Source organism: Neoarius graeffei, chromosome 22 (genome assembly GCF_027579695.1).
Source record: "Neoarius graeffei isolate fNeoGra1 chromosome 22, fNeoGra1.pri, whole genome shotgun sequence".
NCBI classification, from domain to species: Eukaryota; Metazoa; Chordata; class Actinopteri; order Siluriformes; family Ariidae; genus Neoarius; species Neoarius graeffei.
In genome coordinates, this window is record NC_083590.1 from 53,748,351 (window position 1) to 53,770,147 (window position 21,797).

The 21,797-nt window shown below is 42.5% G+C and overlaps 1 protein-coding gene across 1 annotated transcript in view; it reads left to right on the forward strand.

The window, feature by feature from the left end:
* The window catches only part of trim46b (tripartite motif containing 46b), a 38,007-nt gene extending 24,010 nt beyond the window's left edge, over positions 1–13,997 (forward strand). Inside the window, exons 11-13 of the mRNA XM_060904970.1 lie at positions 612–679; positions 4,998–5,431; positions 13,927–13,997. Of these exons, the coding sequence (XP_060760953.1) occupies positions 612–679; positions 4,998–5,430 (501 nt within the window). The 3' untranslated portion in view covers position 5,431; positions 13,927–13,997. The remainder of the gene's footprint in view (positions 1–611; positions 680–4,997; positions 5,432–13,926) is intronic.
* Positions 13,998–21,797: the final 7,800 nt, after the last annotated feature.

The following is a 21,797-nucleotide window of genomic DNA, read 5'->3' on the forward strand; positions in this document are numbered from 1 at the left end:
TTATGTTGCTTTTGTTTTGGGGTTTTTTCTTCACAGCTCTCACAATGATTCGGTCGTCAGTGTTTCTGCTGTTGTTTTCTTTGGCCGACCTGGTTGTTAGTACATCAGTTCAAACAGTTCTGTGGGTTCTTTCCACAACAGACATTCCAAATTGGCTATGCCCAATGCTTGAGAAATGGCTCTGATGGATTTTTCCCTCTTTTCTCAGCTTCAAAAAGACTTGCTTTTCTCCAATAGACACCTCTTTGGTCTTCATGTTGGTTTATTATTTTTAACAACAAATGCAGTCTTCACAGGTGAAACCCAGCACTCAAACCAAGAGTTCAGAGGTCTTTACTGTTCCAGTATTTTTGATTACTTGGAAATTGGATGGGTTTAAACAAAAGGTACCATTTTCTAAGTGGTTTAACACCTCTAGATGAAAACTGAAATTCTAATCTATTGTCTTGCATTCATCTTTTGATCTTAAACCCAAACATCTTCACTATTTAGCAAAAAACAAAAGAATTGGTCTTGCTGTTCTAATATTTTTGGAGTGGAAGTGTATGTTTTTTAATCTTTCTTATGCCCCACTCTTTCTCTGCTACTCTCTCTCCATTTGTATGATAAAGGTTGGTGTTGGTCTGGAGTCAAAGCTTCAGGAATGGTTCCACCTTCCACAGGACATGGCCAGCCCACGGTGAGAAATCAAGGATTCAGATTTTGAATTTGTGCATAAACGCCAGTTTATACTTCTGCATTGAAGCACATTTTTGCGTACTATGGATAAGTGTAGTGTGCAGAGGAACACTGATGGACCTTCAAAACCCTTCCAATATCTGGGGGTTGCGTGCTATCCAGTCTAAAGGCAAACATTTAGAAATTTAGGAAATTTTGGGATGACGCACCATGATCGCGCTTCCATATTTTTTAAAATCATGAATTCCAGAGGGCGGCACGGTGGTGTAGTGGTTAGCGCTGTCGCCTCACAGCAAGAAGGTCCGGGTTCGAGCCCCATGGCTGGTGAGGGCCTTTCTGTGTGGAGTTTGCATGTTCTCCCTGTGTCCGCGTGGGTTTCCTCCGGGTGCTCCGGTTTCCCCCACAGTCCAAAGACATGCAGGTTAGGTTAACTTGCGACTCTAAATTGACCGTAGGTGTGAATGTGAGTGTGAATGGTTGTCTGTGTCTATGTGTCAGCCCTGTGATGACCTGGCGACTTGTCCAGGGTGTACCCCGCCTTTCGCCCGTAGTCAGCTGGGATAGGCTCCAGCTCGCCTGCGACCCTGTAGAACAGGATAAAGTGGCTAGAGATAATGAGATGAGATGAATTCCAGAGTAATATTGTTAGTAAAATTCTTTAATCTGACTACAAATCAGGCATCACGCTGATGCAAGGCTATAATGAGCACAAGAGCATCCAAAAAGTGTTGATGTGCAGCGAAAGTGAGAGAAGGTTCTATCCCTGTCTATTGGACATATTTGTGCTGGAAATAACTCCTGATTATTATCTTATGATGATCTCATCTGCTACTTTCTCCTTTCATTCTTTCATTTCGTTTAGCAGTTTCTGCCCCCTAGTGGACACATCCGTAAATGAGTACACCCCCTTTGAAAAGTAACATTTTAAACACTATCTCAATGAACACAAACAATTTCCAAAATGTTGACAAGACAAAGTTTAATATAACATCTGTTTAACTTATAACGTGAAAGTAAGGTTAATAATATAAACTTAGATTACACATTTTTCAGTTTTACTCAAATTAGGGTGGTGCAAAAATGAGTACACCCCACAACAAAAACTATTACATCTAGTACTTTGTATGGCCTCCATGATTTTTAATGACAGCACCAAGTCTTCTAGGCATGGAATGAACAAGTTGGCGACATTTTGCAACATCAATCTTTTTCCATTCTTCAACAACGACCTCTTTTAGTGACTGGATGCTGGATGGAGAGTGATGCTCAACTTGTCTCTTCAGAATTCCCCATACGTTTTTGATTGGGTTCAGATCAGGAGACATACTTGGCCACTGAATCACTTTCACCCTGTTCTTCTTCAGAAATCCAACAGTGGCCTTAGATGTGTGTTTAGGATCATTGCCATGTTGGAAAAGTGCACGACGACCAAGGGCACGGAGTGATGGTAGCATCTTCTCTTTCAGTATAGAGCAATACGTCTGTGAATTCATGATGCCATCAATGAAATGCAGCTCCCCGACACCAGCAGCACTCATGCAGCCCCACATAAGGACGCTGCCACCACCATGTTTCACTGTAGGCACCATGCATTTTTCTTTGTATTCCTCACCTTTGCGACGCCATACAGTTTTGAAGCCATCAGTTTCAAAAACATTTATCTTGGTCTCATCACTCCAGAGTATAGAGTCCCAGTAGTCTTCATCTTTGTCAGCATGGGCCCTGGCAAACTCTAGGTGGGCTTTTTTGTGCCTGGGCTTTAGGAGAGGCTTCTTTCGTGGACGGCATCCATGCATGCCATACCTCTGCAGTGTACGCCGTATTGTGTCACGGGAAATAGTCACCCCAGTTTGGCTTTCTACTTCTTTAGATAGCTGCAGTGAACTTGCATGCCGATTTTCTTCAACCCTTCTCATCAGAAGACGCTCCTGTTGAGGTGTTAACTTCCGTGGACGACCTGGACGTCTCTGTGAGATGGTTGCAGTTCCATCTTTCTTAAATTTTTGTACCACTTTTGCTACAGTATTCTGACTGATAAGTAAAGCTTTGCTGATCTTCTTGTAGCCTTCACCTTTGTGGTGTAAAGAAATTATTTTCTTTGGGGAATTCTGAAGAGACAAGTTGAGCATCACTCTCCATCCAGCATCCAGTCACTAAAAGAGGTCGTTGTTGAAGAATGGAAAAAGATTGATGTTGCAAAATGTCGCCAACTTGTTCATTCCATGCCTAGAAGACTTGGTGCTGTCATTAAAAGTCATGGAGGCCATACAAAGTACTAGATGTAGTAGTTTTTGTTGTGGGGTGTACTCATTTTTGCACCACCCTAATTTGAGTAAAACTGAAAAAATGTGTAATCTGAGTTTATATTATTAACCTTACCTTCACGTTATAAGTTAAACAGATGTTATATTAAACTTTGTCTTGTCAACATTTTGGAAATTGTTTGTGTTCACTGACATATTGTTTAAAATGTTACTTTTCAAAGGGGTTGCACTCATTTACGCTGAGCACTGTATGTAAGCATGAAGTCAGATACCTAAAAACTTTATATGGAAACCTGTAGAAGAAAGAGAACGAATTCTGGTGGAAAGATGGAACAAAATCAGATAGATACAACCCCGATTCCAAAAAAGTTGGGACAAAGTACAAATTGTAAATAAAAACGGAATGCAATGATGTGGAAGTTTCAAAATTCCATATTTTATTCAGAATAGAACATAGATGACATATCAAATGTTTAAACTGAGAAAATGTATCATTTAAAGAGAAAAATTAGGTGATTTTAAATTTCATGACAACAACACATCTCAAAAAAGTTGGGACAAGGCCATGTTTCCCACTGTGAGACATCCCCTTTTCTCTTTACAACAGTCTGTAAACGTCTGGGGACTGAGGAGACAAGTTGCTCAAGTTTAGGGATAGGAATGTTAACCCATTCTTGTCTAATGTAGGATTCTAGTTGCTCAACTGTCTTAGGTCTTTTTTGTCGTATCTTCCGTTTTATGATGCGCCAAATGTTTTCTATGGGTGAAAGATCTGGACTGCAGGCTGGCCAGTTCAGTACCCGGACCCTTCTTCTACGCAGCCATGATGCTGTAATTGATGCAGTATGTGGTTTGGCATTGTCATGTTGGAAAATGCAAGGTCTTCCCTGAAAGAGACATCGTCTGGATGGGAGCATATGTTGCTCTAGAACCTGGATATACCTTTCAGCACTGATGGTGTCTTTCCAGATGTGTAAGCTGCCCATGCCACACGCACTAATGCAACCCCATACCATCAGAGATGCAGGCTTCTGAACTGAGCGCTGACAACTCGGGTCGTCCTTCTCCTCTTTAGTCTGAATGACACGGCGTCCCTGATTTCCATAAAGAACTTCACATTTTGATTCGTCTGACCACAGAACAGTTTTCCACTTTGCCGCAGTCCATTTTAAATGAGCCTTGGCCCAGAGAAGACGTCTGCACTTCTGGATCGTGTTTAGATACGGCTTCTTCTTTGAACTATAGAGTTTTAGCTGGCAACGGCGGATGGCACGGTGAATTGTGTTCACAGATAATGTTCTCTGGAAATATTCCTGAGCCCATTTTGTGATTTCCAATACAGAAGCATGCCTGTATGTGATGCAGTGCCGTCTAAGGGCCCGAAGATCACGGGTACCCAGTATGGTTTTCCGGCCTTGACCCTTACGCACAGAGATTCTTCCAGATTCTCTGAATCTTTTGATGATATTATGCACTGTAGATGATGATATGTTCAAACTCTTTGCAATTTTACACTGTCGAACTCCTTTCTGATATTGCTCCACTATTTGTCGGCGCAGAATTAGGGGGATTGGTGATCCTCTTCCCATCTTTACTTCTGAGAGCCGCTGCCACTCCAAGATGCTCTTTTTATACCCAGTCATGTTAATGACCTATTGCCAATTGACCTAATGAGTTGCACTTTGGTCCTCCAGCTGTTCCTTTTTTGTACCTTTAACTTTTCCAGCCTCTTATTGCCCCTGTTCCAAATTTTTGAGATGTGTTGCTGTCATGAAATTTCAGATGAGCCAATATTTGGCATGAAATTTCAAAATGTCTCACTTTCGACATTTGAGATGTTGTCCATGTTGTATTGTGAATACAATATCAGTTTTTGAGATTTGTAAATTATTGCATTCTGTTTTTATTTACAATTTGTACTTTCTCCCAACTTTTTTGTAATCGGGGTTGTAGATAGATAGTCATACAATTAGTCTCAACTTTCCTCACTTTCTCAATAAGCCCAACCCCCATTTTAGATGCCCTGAACATTTAACTGATTCTTTACCTGTGCAGGTATGACCCTGACAGTGGCCATGATAGTGGGGCAGAAGATTCTTCAGACTCTCTACCCCCTTTCACCTTCCTCACAATGGGCATGGGAAAGATCTACCTGCCCACCTCTGCCAATGCCCACCATGGAACAGTCAACCACAGGGACATCTCTAGCAGCAACAGCCCCTCCTCTCCAACTGGTGTCACCTATCCTCTTCCTCCAAGGCTGGGGGTGTGCCTGGACTTCGAGAAGAGCCGTGTCACCTTTTATGATGCCCATTCACTTCGCCCACTCTGGGAGGGTCCAGTCGACTGCTCTACTCCTGTCTGTCCCGCCTTCTGCTTCATTGGAGGAGGGGCTCTGCAGCTACAGGAGCTGGTGGCGAATCGCAATGCAGACCAAACACCCGTCAGAAGAGTCACCATCCAATCCCGTGTCACCAAACTGAGCTGAGGTAGTTAACTTGGTGACATCTCAGTAATACCAGGCTATCTTAGTAAATGTTGTTTTTATATTTCATATCTAGAAATCAATCAATCATTTTTAATTGTCCTGAATATGGACTTCAGATAAACTTTATTATTATTATTATTATTATTATTATTATTATTAATTATTTATGTATTTATTTGCTTGTTTAACACTATTTTTGATAGGGCTTTATTGCTTTACACTGCTTGTGAATTAATGTAAAAAAATCTTGTGGCCTATAACTTCTATATGTATCTATAGCTGTAAATAGAATTTCTTTCCTCTACTCTCTAGTTGTACACCTCAAGGTTTTTGATAAGAACTTCTCTCTGGTGTAATCTAAAATGGTTTCTACCTTTAATCTCGTTACACAACTCACATACTGTACGTGACCTGAGTGTTAGAAGAACATCCATCATTCCAGTAGCTTCCAGTGGCTAAGAGCCAAAGTCCATTTTGTTCTCTTCATTTGTAATTCCATTACAAGCTGATGTATGGTACTGGCTGGAAAATTGGCAGAGTTACTCGTTCATGTGTATCTAATATCAGAATGTACAGACTACATACTGTTAATATACTGAGATATTTAGGTATGGAGGAGAAGAATATAGGCTGTAAATATTAACTGGCTATAGAAACTGTGTTCCTGTTGCAGTTCACTGAGATGCGTGATCTTTAATTTGCTGTGTAGAAAGAACTTGATTTCTTTTCAGTGACAAGAATGGAGAAGAAACATTAAGAGTTAATGCTGAACCTTATATTGTTTTGCTGAAGAAATATGTAATGGATGTATGGGAGTATAATGTGTGTATGCTACCTCATCCTCAGTAGATGAGGAAAGGTGTGTGTGTGTGTGTCCTCGCTCTTTTATGCAATTTCTAGCTTGTAGAACATATTTTTCACAGACAGACAGTGGGCTTGATTTTGGCGTAGGCTTAAACCTGTGCTTCTTTCAAATGCCATATACTTTAAAGAATATAATTATTTAGACATCACCTGCTGGCAGAATATTAATCAGATTTCAGCAAAGAAATATTAAAAATCTGAAATAAAGACTACGCCTGTAATGTTGGAGTCTTTGTGTTTATGGCAGCAGCCTGGTACTACAACGCTCTGAACAATAGGGGGCAGCAGTATACCAAGCTATAATATCTCATCTCATCTCATTATTTGTAGCCGCTTTATCCTTCTACAGGGTCGCAGGCAAGCTGGAGCCTATCCCAGCTGACTACGGGCGAAAGGCGGGGTACACCCTGGACAAGTCGCCAGGTCATCGCAGGGCTGACACATAGACACAGACAACCATTCACACTCACATTCACACCTACGCTCAATTTAGAGTCACCAGTTAACCTAACCTGCATGTCTTTGGACTGTGGGGGAAACCGGAGCACCCGGAGGAAACCCACGCGGACACGGGGAGAACATGCAAACTCCGCACAGAAAGGCCCTCGCCGGCCCCGGGGCTCGAACCCGGACCTTCTTGCTGTGAGGCGACAGCGCTAACCACTACACCACCGTGCCGCCCCAAGCTATAATATAATATACAAAATAAAATACAACTGCCTTGATCTACATTTGTGTTCCTAATTCTTTCTCTGATCCTGTGCAGCTTGATTTGGTGTTGATTGTTAGTGTTGATTAGATGTGCTAGAGTTAGAATTGAACTTTTCATTAATCTAGTTGATTTAATTCAACATGTATGAAGAAAATAAAATATATAGATTTAATTTAACAGACTTTTTAAATGTGCATAGGTAATAAGACATTTATTTTGTTGATTAGGCATGCCATAACTGCACAAACACTGGAAGTGCACTGAGCTTGTACTATACTTCATGTATTAACGAGACTAACTTATACCTGTAACTACATATTACAGTACTGACTGACATACACTGGATGCCAAGTCAATTTTTGGCATTAAATTGTCAAGTCAATGTATTTGTCTCATCTCATCTCATTATCTCTAGCCGCTTTATCCTGTTCTACAGGGTCACAGGCAAGCTGGAGCCTATCCCAGCTGACTACGGGTGAAAGGCGGGGTACACCCTGGACAAGTCGCCAGGTCATCACAGGGCTGACACATAGACACAGACAACCATTCACATTCACACCTACGGTCAATTTAGAGTCACCAGTTAACCTAACCTGCATGTCTTTGGACTGTGGGGGAAACCGGAGCACCCAGAGGAAACCCACGCGGACACGGGGAGAACATGCAAACTCCACACAGAAAGGCCCTCGTCGGCCACGGGGCTCGAACCCGGACCTTCTTGCTGTGAGGCGACAGCGCTAACCACTACACCACCGTGCCGCCCCCAATGTATTTGTATTGCTCTAAAAAAGTAGAACTTTTGGTGTTCTGGAGAACCCAAGTGTGTGTACATCATGCCAAGAAGAAAGGGCATCATTCATGACCTCTGAGAAACAATTGTTGCTACTCATCACTCTGGGAAGGGTTATAAGGCCATCTCCAAACAATTTGAAATTCACCATTCTGTACTGTATGAACAAGTAAGGCTTTCTTGGAAGGGTGATGAGGAAACCAAAAAGAATGTAACATGACCTAGTTGCAAAACTGCATCTGAACAAACCACAAAATTTCTGGAACAATATCCTTTGGACTGAGACCAAGGTGGAGGTGTTTGCTCATCATGCACAACGACATGTTTGGTGAAAACCAAACAGTATCACGACAAGCACTTCATACCAACTGTGAAGCATGGTGATGGAGGGGTGATGTTTTTGCAGCCACAGGACCTGGGAAACTTGTCATTGAGACAATGATGAACTCCACTTTATACCAGAATATTCTTGAGACAAATATGAGCACAGCTTAAACTGGGCTGAAATTGGGTCATGCAACAGGTCAGTGATCCCAAGAACACCAACAAATCAGCATCTGAATCATTAAAGAAGAAGAAAAAAATCAAGGTGTTGGAATTGCCAGGTCCAGATCTCAGCCCCTTTGCAATGCTGTGGTGGGATCTTAAAGGACCCATGGCATGGTGGTTTGTTGATGCTTTAAACGGGCTCATGGAGGTTTCCGGATGTTATATCTGCAGCCTTTCTCGAAATGAACCCTCGGCACGTAGATATAGCCTCCTGGGAGAAAGCCCCATTTCAGCCCTTTTCCCACTGCGTCGTTTTGCTAATGAGAAGCATGGAGGCGGGGAAGGGTAGAGGGTGGGGCGGGTCTTATCATTAATATTCATGACATGTAAACGTGTTACCTCTGATTGGCTAACAGCACTGTGACGCTACCTCCAGTGGGTCAGAACAAGCGGATGTGGGTGTCTTACTATGGCGAGAGAGAAGGAACAAACCGCGAAGGGAAAAATACCGCGCGCTGACGTCATTAAGGTGCGACGCGAGGAAATAAAATAAATTCAACAAATGTTTGTGTTTTTACTGAACAAACAAACAAATAAAATGAACGAGTGACTTAAAAAAAAGAATGTGGGTGTCTTTGTAAAAACTGTTTTGATTGGCTATTATAACAGAGCATGCTGCATGCTTTTTGGTTTTGTAGCGCAGAGTACCTGGCTAACTGCAGGAAGCGGTTAGCTGCACAGCTAATGTAGCCACTGCAAGGCTAACATGGCACCGATTTTAAAACACGGCAAAACGACTTAACAGTTCTACACTTACTTGTTCGGTGTTTGTGGCTGATGCGGCAGGGATGCTTGGTACGGACCCAGGCTTCAGTGACAGTTGATGTGCAAAACCTGCCCTGTACTGTCCCAAGTTGTGGAAACATTCATCAGGAAAATGCTTCCGACAAACATACACCGTCTTAGGTAGACTCGACGGCGTATTATTGAAGTAAATAAAATTAAGCCACTGCGTCTTCAGGGGCTCTCCCGTCGGCAGTAAAAACAGACTCTTTTCTGTGTTGTCACATCCATGTACAGCGCAATTTCCATGTTTCTCTCGCTTAGGTGATGCCATGTTGTTGTGTCCTCTATGGTCTCCTCACTACAACTGGGCGGGCAATTCATACAGTGGGTGGGAATCCAGAGGGGGGGCGTGGGGATCATCTCCCTTGCTGACGTAGTAAAGGGAAGAGTTTATCAACGCGCCGTTTTGACGCGCCATTCTCAAATGTTGGGCATAGTTTGGTTTACACATTATGAAATTTCTAGCCACTGGGGTGACTTAAGAAGGTCAGAGGAACTCATTTTAACGTTAAAAAACCTCAGAAAGTGAAAATTTCATGCCATGGGACCTTTAAGAAATGCCCTCAAAGATCAATGAACTGAAAGAAGGTTCTGAAGAAGAGTGGGACAAAATGATATTAGAGATGGATATAGAAAAATAACTTCAAGTTATTGTTGCTAAAGGTGGTTGTACATGTTACTGAATTATAGGGTGTACTTATTTTTCCCATCTGGTTTCTGAAAGATTCATATTATTACATTACATTACAGATATTTAGCAGATGCTGTTATCCAGAGTGATGTACAGTACAGCATACCCAGAGCAGCCTGGGGAGCAGTTGGGGGTTAGGTGCCTTGCTCAAGGGCACTCCAGCCATTCCTGCTGGTCCAGGGAGTTGAACCAGCAACCTTTTGGTCCCGAAGTTGCTTCTTGAACCATTAGGCCGTTGTTGTTATTATTATTATTAGTATTATTGTTGTTGTTGTTGCTGCAAAAAAAGACTACATAGTGAAATCTGGGTGTTTTTTTGTTGTCACATGAGGTTATTTGTTTGTTTATAGAAGCTTTTGAGGCTCACATAATTATGTAGGCCCTAATAAATAAAAACATATCCATGGGCTCAGTTTAATCAGTTCCACTCCAATTTTGTCTTGCATTTTGAGAGCAAGGAGTCTCTATGCAGATTTGTTTTTCCTTGCTGCTTTAAAAAATGCAAATATGAACACCAGCATGTGTCTTTAATTGCTGCCATCTTGAATGGTATGTTTTGTTTTAAGCAGACCTTAAGCAAAAATACAAATGAACACACAAGTCAGGGTATTGAATAATAACTGAACTTTATAAATGCAAAGAATTTGAAATCAAGAGTGAAGTTAAAACAAGACAATATGTAGCATAGCTTTTACTGAAATCACATCGGAATCTGGTGACTTGGGACTGTGGTGGATTAATCATTCCCCTCCTCCCAAAAAAAGTTTTTGCAGATGTTCTCTCCCTCTATCTTTCATTCTTAACTTTCCAGCTACTGCCCTGCCTTTTGGCCTGTATTTGAGATGTCCTTCACTCCACATCCATCTGTTTTCTAAAGACTCCTTAACCTGGCTCACATCATTCCATCTCATCCCCATTCCATCTCCCCTCTTCTGTCACCTTTTCTGGCTCTCCTTCTCTCATCCTGTAACCTTTGGTTCTCTCTATTCCCAGTTCCCTCATCAAAATCTGCAACCGATTGCATGTAGGCAGACTGAAGGTATGTAGCCACAGCACCACATCTACAGCAAGTCTCTAATCTCAGCAGGAAGCCTTAGCCACATTCAGAGGGGGGAGAGAAAACGTCTAAATAGAGCAGATTTGCCTCTGCTGAACCTTTCATGATCATTTGATAGATCCATCCTGAAACCCCACTCTGTAAGTCGGGAAATGTTTCTGCATGTGATGTAATGTGATGTGATCCATGCTGCTACATGCTTAATCCAGGTGTTAAGTTTTTTTTTTTTTAATACTACACTCTAAAGGAAGTGTAGGTTTATATCACATTGTGCTGTAGGGTAATGATTTCTGTCCTTTTGAACCTTGAATATACACCAATCAGCCATAACATTAAAATCACTGACAGGTGAAGTGAATAATTAACAGTTATTCCAGTCGTACATGAGCTGATAGCCGACGAGGTGTATAGCATGAGTTGGCTATAAGCCATGCATGATGGGATTGAGTGGAATAACTTTTATTCAATCCACATTCACTGGATTTTGAGAAACGGTGCATTTTTGGGGTTTTGTTTAAGTAGGGTTTTTATTTTGTCCCCAGTTGATTCAGTAACATGCTCTGACATTTTGGTTTTCTCTACTTATGGTATATGAGCTGATAACTTAGTAGTAGAGTAGCCAATCAGAGCACGCAATTGCTCATATCTAGTGAATGTGTATAGAATAACATTGATTATAATGGCACCTGGGCGGCACGGTGGTGTAGTGGTTAGCGCTGTCACCTCACAGCAAGAAGGTCCTGGGTTCGAGCCCCGGGGCCGGCAAGGGCCTTTCTGTGTGGAGTTTGCATGTTCTCCCCGTGTCCGCGTGGGTTTCCTCCGGGTGCTCCGGTTTCCCCCACAGTCCAGAGACATGCAGGTTAGGTTAACTGGTGACTCTAAATTGAGCGTAGGTGTGAATGTGAGTGTGAATGGTTGTCTGTGTCTATGTGTCAGCCCTGTGATGACCTGGCGACTTGTCCAGGGTGTACCCCGCCTTTCGCCCGTAGTCAGCTGGGATAGGCTCCAGCTTGCCTGCGACCCTGTAGAAGGATAAAGCGGCTAGAGATAATGAGATGAGATAATGGCACCTCTCAAGGGGTGGGATATATTAGGCAGCAAAAGCACAGTCAGTTCTTGAAGTTGATGTATTAGAAGCAGGAAAAATGGGCAAGCGTAAGGATCTGAGTGACTTTGAGAAGGGCTAAGTTGTGATGGTGAGATGACTGGGACTGAGTATCTCGAAAATTATACATCTTGTGGGGTGTTCCTGGTATGCAGTGGTTAGTACCTACCAAAAGTGGTCCAAGGAAGGACAACTGGTGAACCGGTGACAGGGTCATGTGTGTCAAAGGCTCATTGATTTGCATGGGGCATGAAGGCTAGCCCATATGGTCCAATCCCACAGAAGAGCCACTGTAGCACACACTGCTGAAAAAGTTAATGCTGTGACCTTTCTGTTTTAGCCAGCATGAATTTTTTCAGCAGTTTGTGCTACAGTAGCTCTTCTGTGGGATTGGACCATATGGGCTAGCCTTCATGCCCCACGCGAATCTTTCCATTGAAGCTGATGGTTCATTACTATCCTTCCAGGTTTTAATAATGTATTGGTCAGTTCTTGACCTAATTGCTGGGTTTCACGTGATGTCACATCCACCTCATTAGTTATTCAAAACTTTAGCTGGTGGTCTACCAAAGCTCAGTTGACAAAGCGTTTGTATGGAGAAGGTGTATTGCTCGCATGGAAAATGCCTTACACTTGCGTTGTTTTAGGTTGTTTGAATCGATCAAACCGTGAAACTGATAAGGTTCTTCAGGGTTCCCCGTGAACTAATAAAAAAGGGTGAACGAACACAGGATTTCACAAAAAGATGTCAAGAAAGGTGGTTTTTGAACCTCTCACTGAAATCGAGGGGAGCCAAGTCGAAGCATGCTCGAGTTTGCAGTGATCACTTGGTGAAAGGTTTGTATTTCCCTCTCAGCTCTGTCCTTGGTGTGTTCCAAGTACTTTTCTTGCTATGTGTTGTTATTTTATTGTACGTTTTTAGTCACAAAGCGCTAAAGTCCCCAGCTGTTTCTTTGTTTACTTCTCACAAACTCCATATGCGTGAAGGTCGTGACAAAATTCTTACCCAGCCGTACAGTTACAATGCGCCGTGATCACTTCTCCGTCTTATTTAACTAAGATCCAGGTCTTTAAAGGGGTTTCTGATGATCTTTGTGAATGATTTACCTCAGAGATAAGAGCCGACACAAGTGAGAATCACGCGAACTGTTGTTTGTTTACACTTCAACTTGCAGCCCTTCATTATAAAGATGCGAACGAAAAGCTTAAAAAAACATACTTACACGGGCAAAAACACTACAAGATTCATTTGGTAGTGACTTGATACTGAGGTCCTTTACCCAGCTACATACAAAAAAAGCTGTAAGCCTCCATACTCTTCCACGCTTTCATCTGTTTTGCGGTGTAGAAGGACGTCTGCAACACCAGATAGTTTGAGATGTCAGGGAACTCGACTGAAGGGTAGTTTTCGAGATCGTCTGACAAATCCTTCTTTCCCAGACTGTAGGGGTCGATTCCATTGCACATAGCAATCTTCTGAATATATCTACAGCCAGCAGTGGCTTCTAGATTACGAGCATAATCCGATAAGTTATCGCTAGTTGTTTGCACTACGGCAGCCGTTTAGACCACCAACTACTTCACTTCTGGTAAAACTGCTAAGAAAAGTCATGGGACTGAAACCCAGCAGTCATTTCAGCAATGTCCTTAAGTTTTGGTTTTTTTTCTTTTTTGCTTGATGCAGGCCAATAATTTGACCTTCTGAAACACTTTTCCATGACCGTGGGATACGTCTTCTGACATGTTTACTTAAGAAATGTGAAACTACTCACTGCATCAGTAAGGGTTAAAAGAATCTGAAGAAATATCTTCGGTCGTGAGTTTCTATGTGACATTTCTATTCTGTATGACTAACAACTTTTAGACTGTGTGAATTTCTGTTGTAACATTATTGTTTATCAGAAGCAGTATTTAAAATCTTTGATACTTGCTGTATCCATAGCCATTCCCACAAACACTGGGGGCACAAGGTGGGAGAATTCATCCCGGATGGGACACCAGTTCATCGCAATGTAAGGAAAGATGTAATGCTTATACATCAAATATTACCACTAATCAGATTTTGAGTAGGGGGAAAAGAATTAATTAATTTAAATGTTTGAGTTTGGGAGAAGCCTTTATTGTGCCTCTACCCCATGAAACAGATACACACAAAGTAATACTGCCCCATATGGACTAAAAACATTCCACAACTGATTCAGCTGTTAATGCTATGAGATCTTTTGCCTCAGGTGAACCTTTTGATAAATAACAAATGAAATGAGATTGCATTTATTTCTCCTAGAACAGAATAATGTAGTTATTTAATGTAAACCTTCGACACGTGAGCGCAGGCAGGCATCAAGAATGATCTATCAAAAGAGCTGCGCTGAATAAATCACCCCTAAATAAATAAGAGTTAAGTAATGAATATAGGGAGATGAATAAATGGAGCTGAAGCTTCAATATGTTTCTCATGAAAAATACTTTTGAGTGCCTGCTCACTGCAGGTACGTGCATATCTCTTCAGTTCATTCAAGTGAAAGGATGTGTCTGTTACAGCTATCGAATCTTTATTTAAGACTGTAAATCATGTTTTCTGCTCAGTGTAGAGAATCTCTGTTTAGTCTGACTTTATAAAGATGATGGCCAAGTATAACACACTCAGGATCTGTTGTGCTAAAACACCTGTTCAGTGCTCCATAACGTTCGACCTCCAGCTCTCTCCTCAACATTATACTGTTCAGTACTCAGCCATCGACCTCCCATCAATTCACTGTCATTTCTACAAATATACACCACAATATCTCGTCTAATAATTGCATAAACAGTCTTGCAAAAGTGTTCATCCCCCTTGGTGTTTGTGCTGTTTTGTCGCATTACCAGCTGGAATTAAAATGGATTTTTTGGGGGTTAGCACCATTTGATTTACACAACATGCCTACAACTTTAAAAGTGCACATTGTCCTTTTATTGTGACACAAACAACAATGAAGATGAAAAAACAGAAATCTGGAGCGTGCATAGGTATTCACCCCCTTTTGTATGAAACCCCTCAATAAGAGCTGGTCCAACCTATTCACTTCATAAGTCACATAATTAGTTGATTAAGACCCATCTGTGTGCAATCAAAGTGTCACATGATCTGTCACATGATGTCTGTATAAATCACCCTGTTCTGGAAGGACCCTGACTCTGCAACACTACTAAGCAAGCAACATGAAAACCAAGGAGCCTCCAAACAGGTCAGAGACAAAGTTGTGGAGAAGTATAGATCAGGGTTGGGTTATAAAAAAATATCCCAAACTTTGAACATCCCACAGAGCTCCATTAAATCCATTTGAGCAAAATGGAAAGAAAATGGCACCACTACAAACCTGATGAGAAGGCCCCGCCCACTAAAACTCACAGACCAGACAAGGAGGGCATTAATCAGAGATGCAACAAAGACACCAAAGATAACAGTGAAAGAGCTGCAAAGATCCACAGCGGAGATGGGAGTATCTGTCCATAGGACCACTTTAAGCCGTACACTCCACAAAGTAGGGCTTTATGGAAGAGTAGCCAGAAAAAAGTCATTGCTTAAGAAAACACATTTGGAGTTTGCCCAACAACATGTGGCAGACTCCCCAAACACATGGAAGAAGATTCTCTGGTCAGATGAGACTAAAATTGATCTTTTTGGCCATCATAGGGAATGCCATGTGTGGCACAAACCCAACACCCTGAGAACACCATCCCTAGAGTGAAGCATGGTGGTGGCAGCATCATGCTGTGGGGATGTTTTTCGTCTGCAGGAACAGGAAAGCTGGTCAGGACTGAAGGAAAGATGGATGGCACTAAATACAGGGCAATTCTGGAGGAAAACCTGTTTGACTCAGCCAGAGGTTTGAGACTGGGACGAAGGTTCACATTCCAGCAGGACAATGACCCTCAACATACTGCTAAAGCTACACTGGAGTGGTTTAAAGGGAAATGTGTCTTGGAATGGCCTAATCAAAGCCCAGACCTCAATCCAATTGAGAATCTGTGGCATAACTTGAAGATTGCTGTACACCAACGCAACCCATCAAACTTGAAAGAGTTGAAGCAGTTTTGCCTTGAGGAATGGGCAAAAATCCCAGTGGCTAGATGTGCTAAGCTAATAGAGACATACCCCAAGAGACTTGCAGTTGTAATTGCAGCAAAAGGTGGCTCAACAAAGTATTGACTTTGGGGGGTGAATACCTATGCAAACTCCAGAGTTTTCATCTTAATTATTGTTTGTGTCACAATTAAAAAAATGCACCTTTAAAGTGGTCGGCATGTTGTGTAAATCAAATGGTGCTAACTCCCCAAAAATCCATTTTAATTCCAGCTTGTAATGTGGCACAACAGGACAAACACAAAGGGGGATGAATACTTTTGCAAGACACTGTGAGTATGGCATATTCGAGTTCTGCTGAAGGTCATGTGACAGACTAAAATAATATACTTTTTGTTTCATATTTACAAAAGATTTGTCAATTTATACACATGAAACTCACATGTTAAAAAATACTGCAAAGTAAAATAGTATCAGGCATTAAGGAATGTGCACTATCAGGCCAAAAGTATGTGGATACCTGACTATTGGCCCTTTTCCACTACCCTTTTTCAGCTCGCTTCAGCTCACTTCAGCCCGACACGGCTCGCGTTTCGACTACCAAAAAACAGCACGACTCAGCTCGCTTCAGCCCTGCTTAGCCCCTAAAACTCGCACCGTTTTGGAGTGGGGCTGAAGCGAGCCAAACCGTGCCGAGTGAGGCTGGGGGCGTGAGCAGACACTCCCCTGTGCACTGATTGGTGAGGAGGAGTGTCCTCACATGCCCACACACGCCCCGCGAGCACGCTGGGATCTGTAAACACCGTAAACCCGGAAGGAGAAGAATTACAAGAATTATGAAGCCTTATGCGCCTCGCCTCATCTATACACTCTTGCCAGTATCTGTCCGCGTTGTCGGTGACAACAAGCCACAGCACCAAGACCAGCAACACTAACGACTCCATGTCCTCCATGTTTATTGTTTACTATTCGGGTCGTGAGACTACCGTTTAAAAGATCACTGATGTCACTGTTTGCGCTGCTTAACGACATCACGTGACGTCCACCCACTTTCGCTAACTCCACCCAATGTGTCCACCCACTTCCAGCCAGCACGGTTCAGCGCGGTTGTAGTCGAAATGCAACTCCAACAGCCCCGCTCAGCCCGACTCAGCACGGCACGGCTCAGCCTGACTCAGCACGGCACAGCTCAGCCCGACTCAGCACGGCACGGCTCAGCCCGACTCAGCCGCGTTTGTAGTGGAAAAGCGGCATATCAGACCCATGTACTTGTTGAACATCTCATTACAGGTTTAGTCTGCGCTCTGTACAGGACACTCGAGTTCTTCACTCCAACCTTAAGACATCAAGTCTTCATGGAGCTCCTCTGCTTTGTGTACAGGAGCATTGTCATGCTGGAACAGATTTGGGCCTCTTAGTTTCAGTGAAGGGAAATTTTAGTGTTACAGCAAACGGACATTCTGTACAATACAATTGTGTACTTCTATATTCTTTGTAAAAACAGTCATATGTATATCATTCAGACAGGTTTCCAGACATGGGCAGTATTATCACAACGTCTCCAAATATGAAGTATGATGAGCCAGTGTAACATCTCATGCTCACTGTTTCTCCGATCTGTTATATAAGCAATCAATCTGACAGAAAACAGCACTACGTCCAAACTCCACATTTCACCAAATCATACATTTTCATACTTTCCCCTAAAGTATCCTTACGAAGCCAGTGTAAATATTGATTTCTCCAAAGAAGAATTCCTGTCACTAAATATAACAAAATACAGTCTTGCAAAAGTATTCATCCCCCTTGGTGTTTGTCCTGTTTTGTTGCATTACAAGCTGGATTTTTTTGGATAAAATGGATTTTTGGTGAGTTAGCACCATTTGATTTACACAACATTGACATACACAACAATACTAGGTAGCTATTTTCTGTACTCTGTACCTTTTGCTGTAATTACAGCTGCAAGTCTCTTGGGGTATGTCTCTATTAGCTTAGCGCATCTAGCCACTGGGATTTTTGCCCATTCCTCAAGGCAAAACTGCTTCAACTCCTTCAGGTTAGATGGATTGCATTGGTTACAGTAATCAAGTGATGCCACAGATTCTCAATTGGATTGAGGTCTGGGCTTTGATTAGGCCATTCCAAGACATTTAAATCTCTCCTTTAAACCACTCCAATGTAGCTTTAGCAGTATGTTTAGGGTCATTGTCCTGCTGGAATGTGAACCTTTGTCCCAGTCTCGAGCCTCTGGCTGACTCAAACAGGTTTTCCTCCAAAATTGCCCTGTATTTAGTGTCATCCATCTTTCCTTCAGTCCTGACCAGCTTTCCTGTCCCTGCAGATGAAAAACATCCCCACAGCATGATGCTGCCACCCACCATGCCTCACTGTAGGAATGGTGATCTCAGGATGTTGATGCGTCACACATGGCGTTTCCCATGATGGCCAAAAAGTTTAATTTTAGTCTCATCTGACCAGAGAATCTTCTTCCATGTGTTTGGGGAGTTTGCCACATGTTGTTGGGCAAACTCAAAACGTGTTTTCTTAAGCTGTGACTTTTTTCTGGCCACTCTTCCATAAAGCCCCACTCTCTGGAGTGTACGGCTTAAAGTGGTCCTATGGACAGATACTCCCATCTCCACTGTGGATCTTTGCAGCTCCTTCACTGTTATCTTTGGTGTCTTTGTTGCATCTCTGATTAATGCCCTTCTTGCCCGGTCTGAGAGTTTTGGTGGGTGGCCTTCTCTTGTCAGGTTTGTAGTGGTGCCATATTCTTTCCATTTTGCTCAAATGGATTTAATGGAGCTCTGTGGGATATTCAAAGTTTGGGATATTTTTTATAACCCAACCCTGATCTATACTTCTCCATAACTTTGTCTCTGACCTGTTTGGAGGCTCCTTGGTTTTCATGTTGCTTGCTTCATAGTGTTGCAGAGTCAGGGTCCTTCCAGAACAGGGTGATTTATACAGACATCATGTGACTGATCATGTGACACTTTGATTGCACAGAGATGGCTCTTAATCAACTAATTATCTGACTTATGAAGTGAATTGGTTGGACCAGCTCTTATTTAGGAGTTTCATACGAAAGGGGGTGAATACCTGTGCACACTCCAGATTTCTGTTGTTTCATCTTACTTATTGTTTGTGTCACAATAAAAAGACAATTTGCACCTTTAAAGCGGTAGGCATGTTGTGTAAATCAAAATGGTGCTCACCCTCCAAAAATCCATTTTAATTCCAGCTTGTAATGCGACAAAACAGGACAGGGATGGTGGTATAGTGGTTAGCACGGTCACTTCACAGCAAGAAGGTCCTGGGTTCGAGCCCAGTGGCCAGCGAGGGCCTTTCTGTGTGGAATTTGCATGTTCTCCCCGTGTCTGCGTGGATTTCCTCTGGGTGCTCCGGTTTCCCCCACAGTCCAAAGACATACGGTTAGGTTAATATGGGACGGCCTTGGGCTGAGGTGCCCTTGAGCGAGGCACCTAACTCCCAACTGCTCCCTGGGAGCTGTTAGCATGGCTGCCCACTGCTCTGGGTGTGTGTGCTCATTGCTCACTGCTCTGGGTGTGTGCATGTGTGTGTTCACTGCTTCAGATGGGTTAAATGCAGAGAGGAAATTTCACAAGTCTGTGATGAATAAAGCTGTGCTTTCTTTCTTTAAATACAAAGGGGGATGAATACTTTTGCAAGACACTGTATAACCTGGTTTGACCACTGAGTTATTTGACTTAAGAAGACTGAAGAGCAAGACCAGAGTCCTCACACAATATACCTCGTGAAAAAGATGGGTCTGTGCATCAACACCACCAAAACTGAAACCATGTGCATTGGACCTGAAGCTTATTTTTCATCGACGACACTACATTAAAGAATGTCAATTGCTTCTCAGCAGCTTCGTTGCTAATGACTGTTCCAGAAAGGAAGAATTAATAGCTATTAAAAGCTCATAATAGCTCTAAGCATTTGGAAGATTATGCCATCGAGTTTTTGACTCCCGTGACTTGACTACCAATACCAAGATTAAGGTCTACAACCAATGTCTTATGCTGCTATTCATGTGTGGTAGTGAAGCCTGGACATTTTACCATGATCAAGTCAGGCAACTTCACACAATTCAACAGCATCATCTTAGAAAGGTGGTAAAGATAAAAGGGGACCATTTTGTCAGCAATGAAGAAGTTCTTACCAGAACAGTTGCTGAAGATCTAGAGCTCCAACTAGTTAGAACACGCTTGTGCTGGCTGGACCACATGTCCAGAATGAATAATGAAAGACCAGTTAAAGCCCTCTTGAATGGTGAATTGTCCCAAGGAACATGTCCAGTTGGATGTCCTAAACTTGTATATAAAGATACGTATAAAAGTGCTCTGAAATGTGGTGAAATACTTGACAAATGGTAGAAAACAGAAAAGAATGGAGACAGCTGATTGGTCAAACATATGACAAAGTTTATGAGAAAAGAGTCGGAACATACGAAAAGCAAAGGATAAAAAGGAGAATGAAAAAGTTATACCAGACACAGTTCATTGAACTTTTTTTTTAATTAACAATTTATCTGTGTGTACACCATCTTATTATGATTGTGTTGTACTCATATTGAATGAAGGCGCACGCATGTGTGTGTAAAGTGCATAATGACAGTGAAATATTAGTCAAGTAGAATATTGTGTTCATAAAAATGGTACCTATTGTCATCTAGTGAGGCACACCGCAATACACGTGTGAGTAGGGAGTCAAACTCTTGCATTTACTAGAGGACCAGCCCCCCACTGTAACCCTAGCTATGTAATAGGTGAGAGGCCGAGGGCGATAGAAACAGAGATCAGCGCCACCTGATGCACCTTTAGTGCCTGGTTAGTACTGGGACAGGAGACTGCCTGGGAAGACCAGGTCCTGGCACAGGAGGGACTTTGATTTTGACAGTATTGCATAAAAGTCAGAGACTACCATTTTGTTTTTGATCTAATGGCCATTCAGGATTTCTCATCTCATCTCATTATCTCCAGCCGCTTTATCCTTCTACAGGGTCGCAGGCAAGCTGGAGCCTATCCCAGCTGACTACGGGCGAAAGGCGGGGTACACCCTGGACAAGTCGCCAGGTCATCACAGGGCTGACACATAGACACAGACAACCATTCACACCCACATTCACACCTACGGTCAATTTAGAGTCACCAGTTAACCTAACCTGCATGTCTTTGGACTGTGGGGGAAACCGGAGCACCCGGAGGAAACCCACGCGGACACCATGCAAACTCCGCACAGAAAGGCCCTCGCCGGTTACGGGGCTCGAACCCGGACCTTCTTGCTGTGAGGCGACAGCGCTAACCACTACACCACCGTGCTGCCCCCGCTGTGTCTCATATTTGAAAATAAATCACTTTTCTGTAAGATCGTATCAAGTCAGAGTTGGCATTTGGTACTGATCTGAGCTCAATCTGAGTGATTTATAGGGTTTTGAACCCAGAACTCAGTACAGATCAGAGTACAGTAATTTGTATTTGCATCTACAGTGGATATACAGTAAAAAGTGTACACACCCTGTTAAAATGATAGGTTTTCTGGTGTAAAAAAAAGAGACCACGATAAATAGTCTCAAAACTTTTCCCACCTTTAATGTGACCTATAACCTGTACAATTCAGTTGAAAAACAAACCAATCTGTTTGGGGGGAAAACCATAAAAAATAAAAATCGTACAATAAACTGGTTGCATAAGTGTGCACACCCTTAAACTAATACTTTG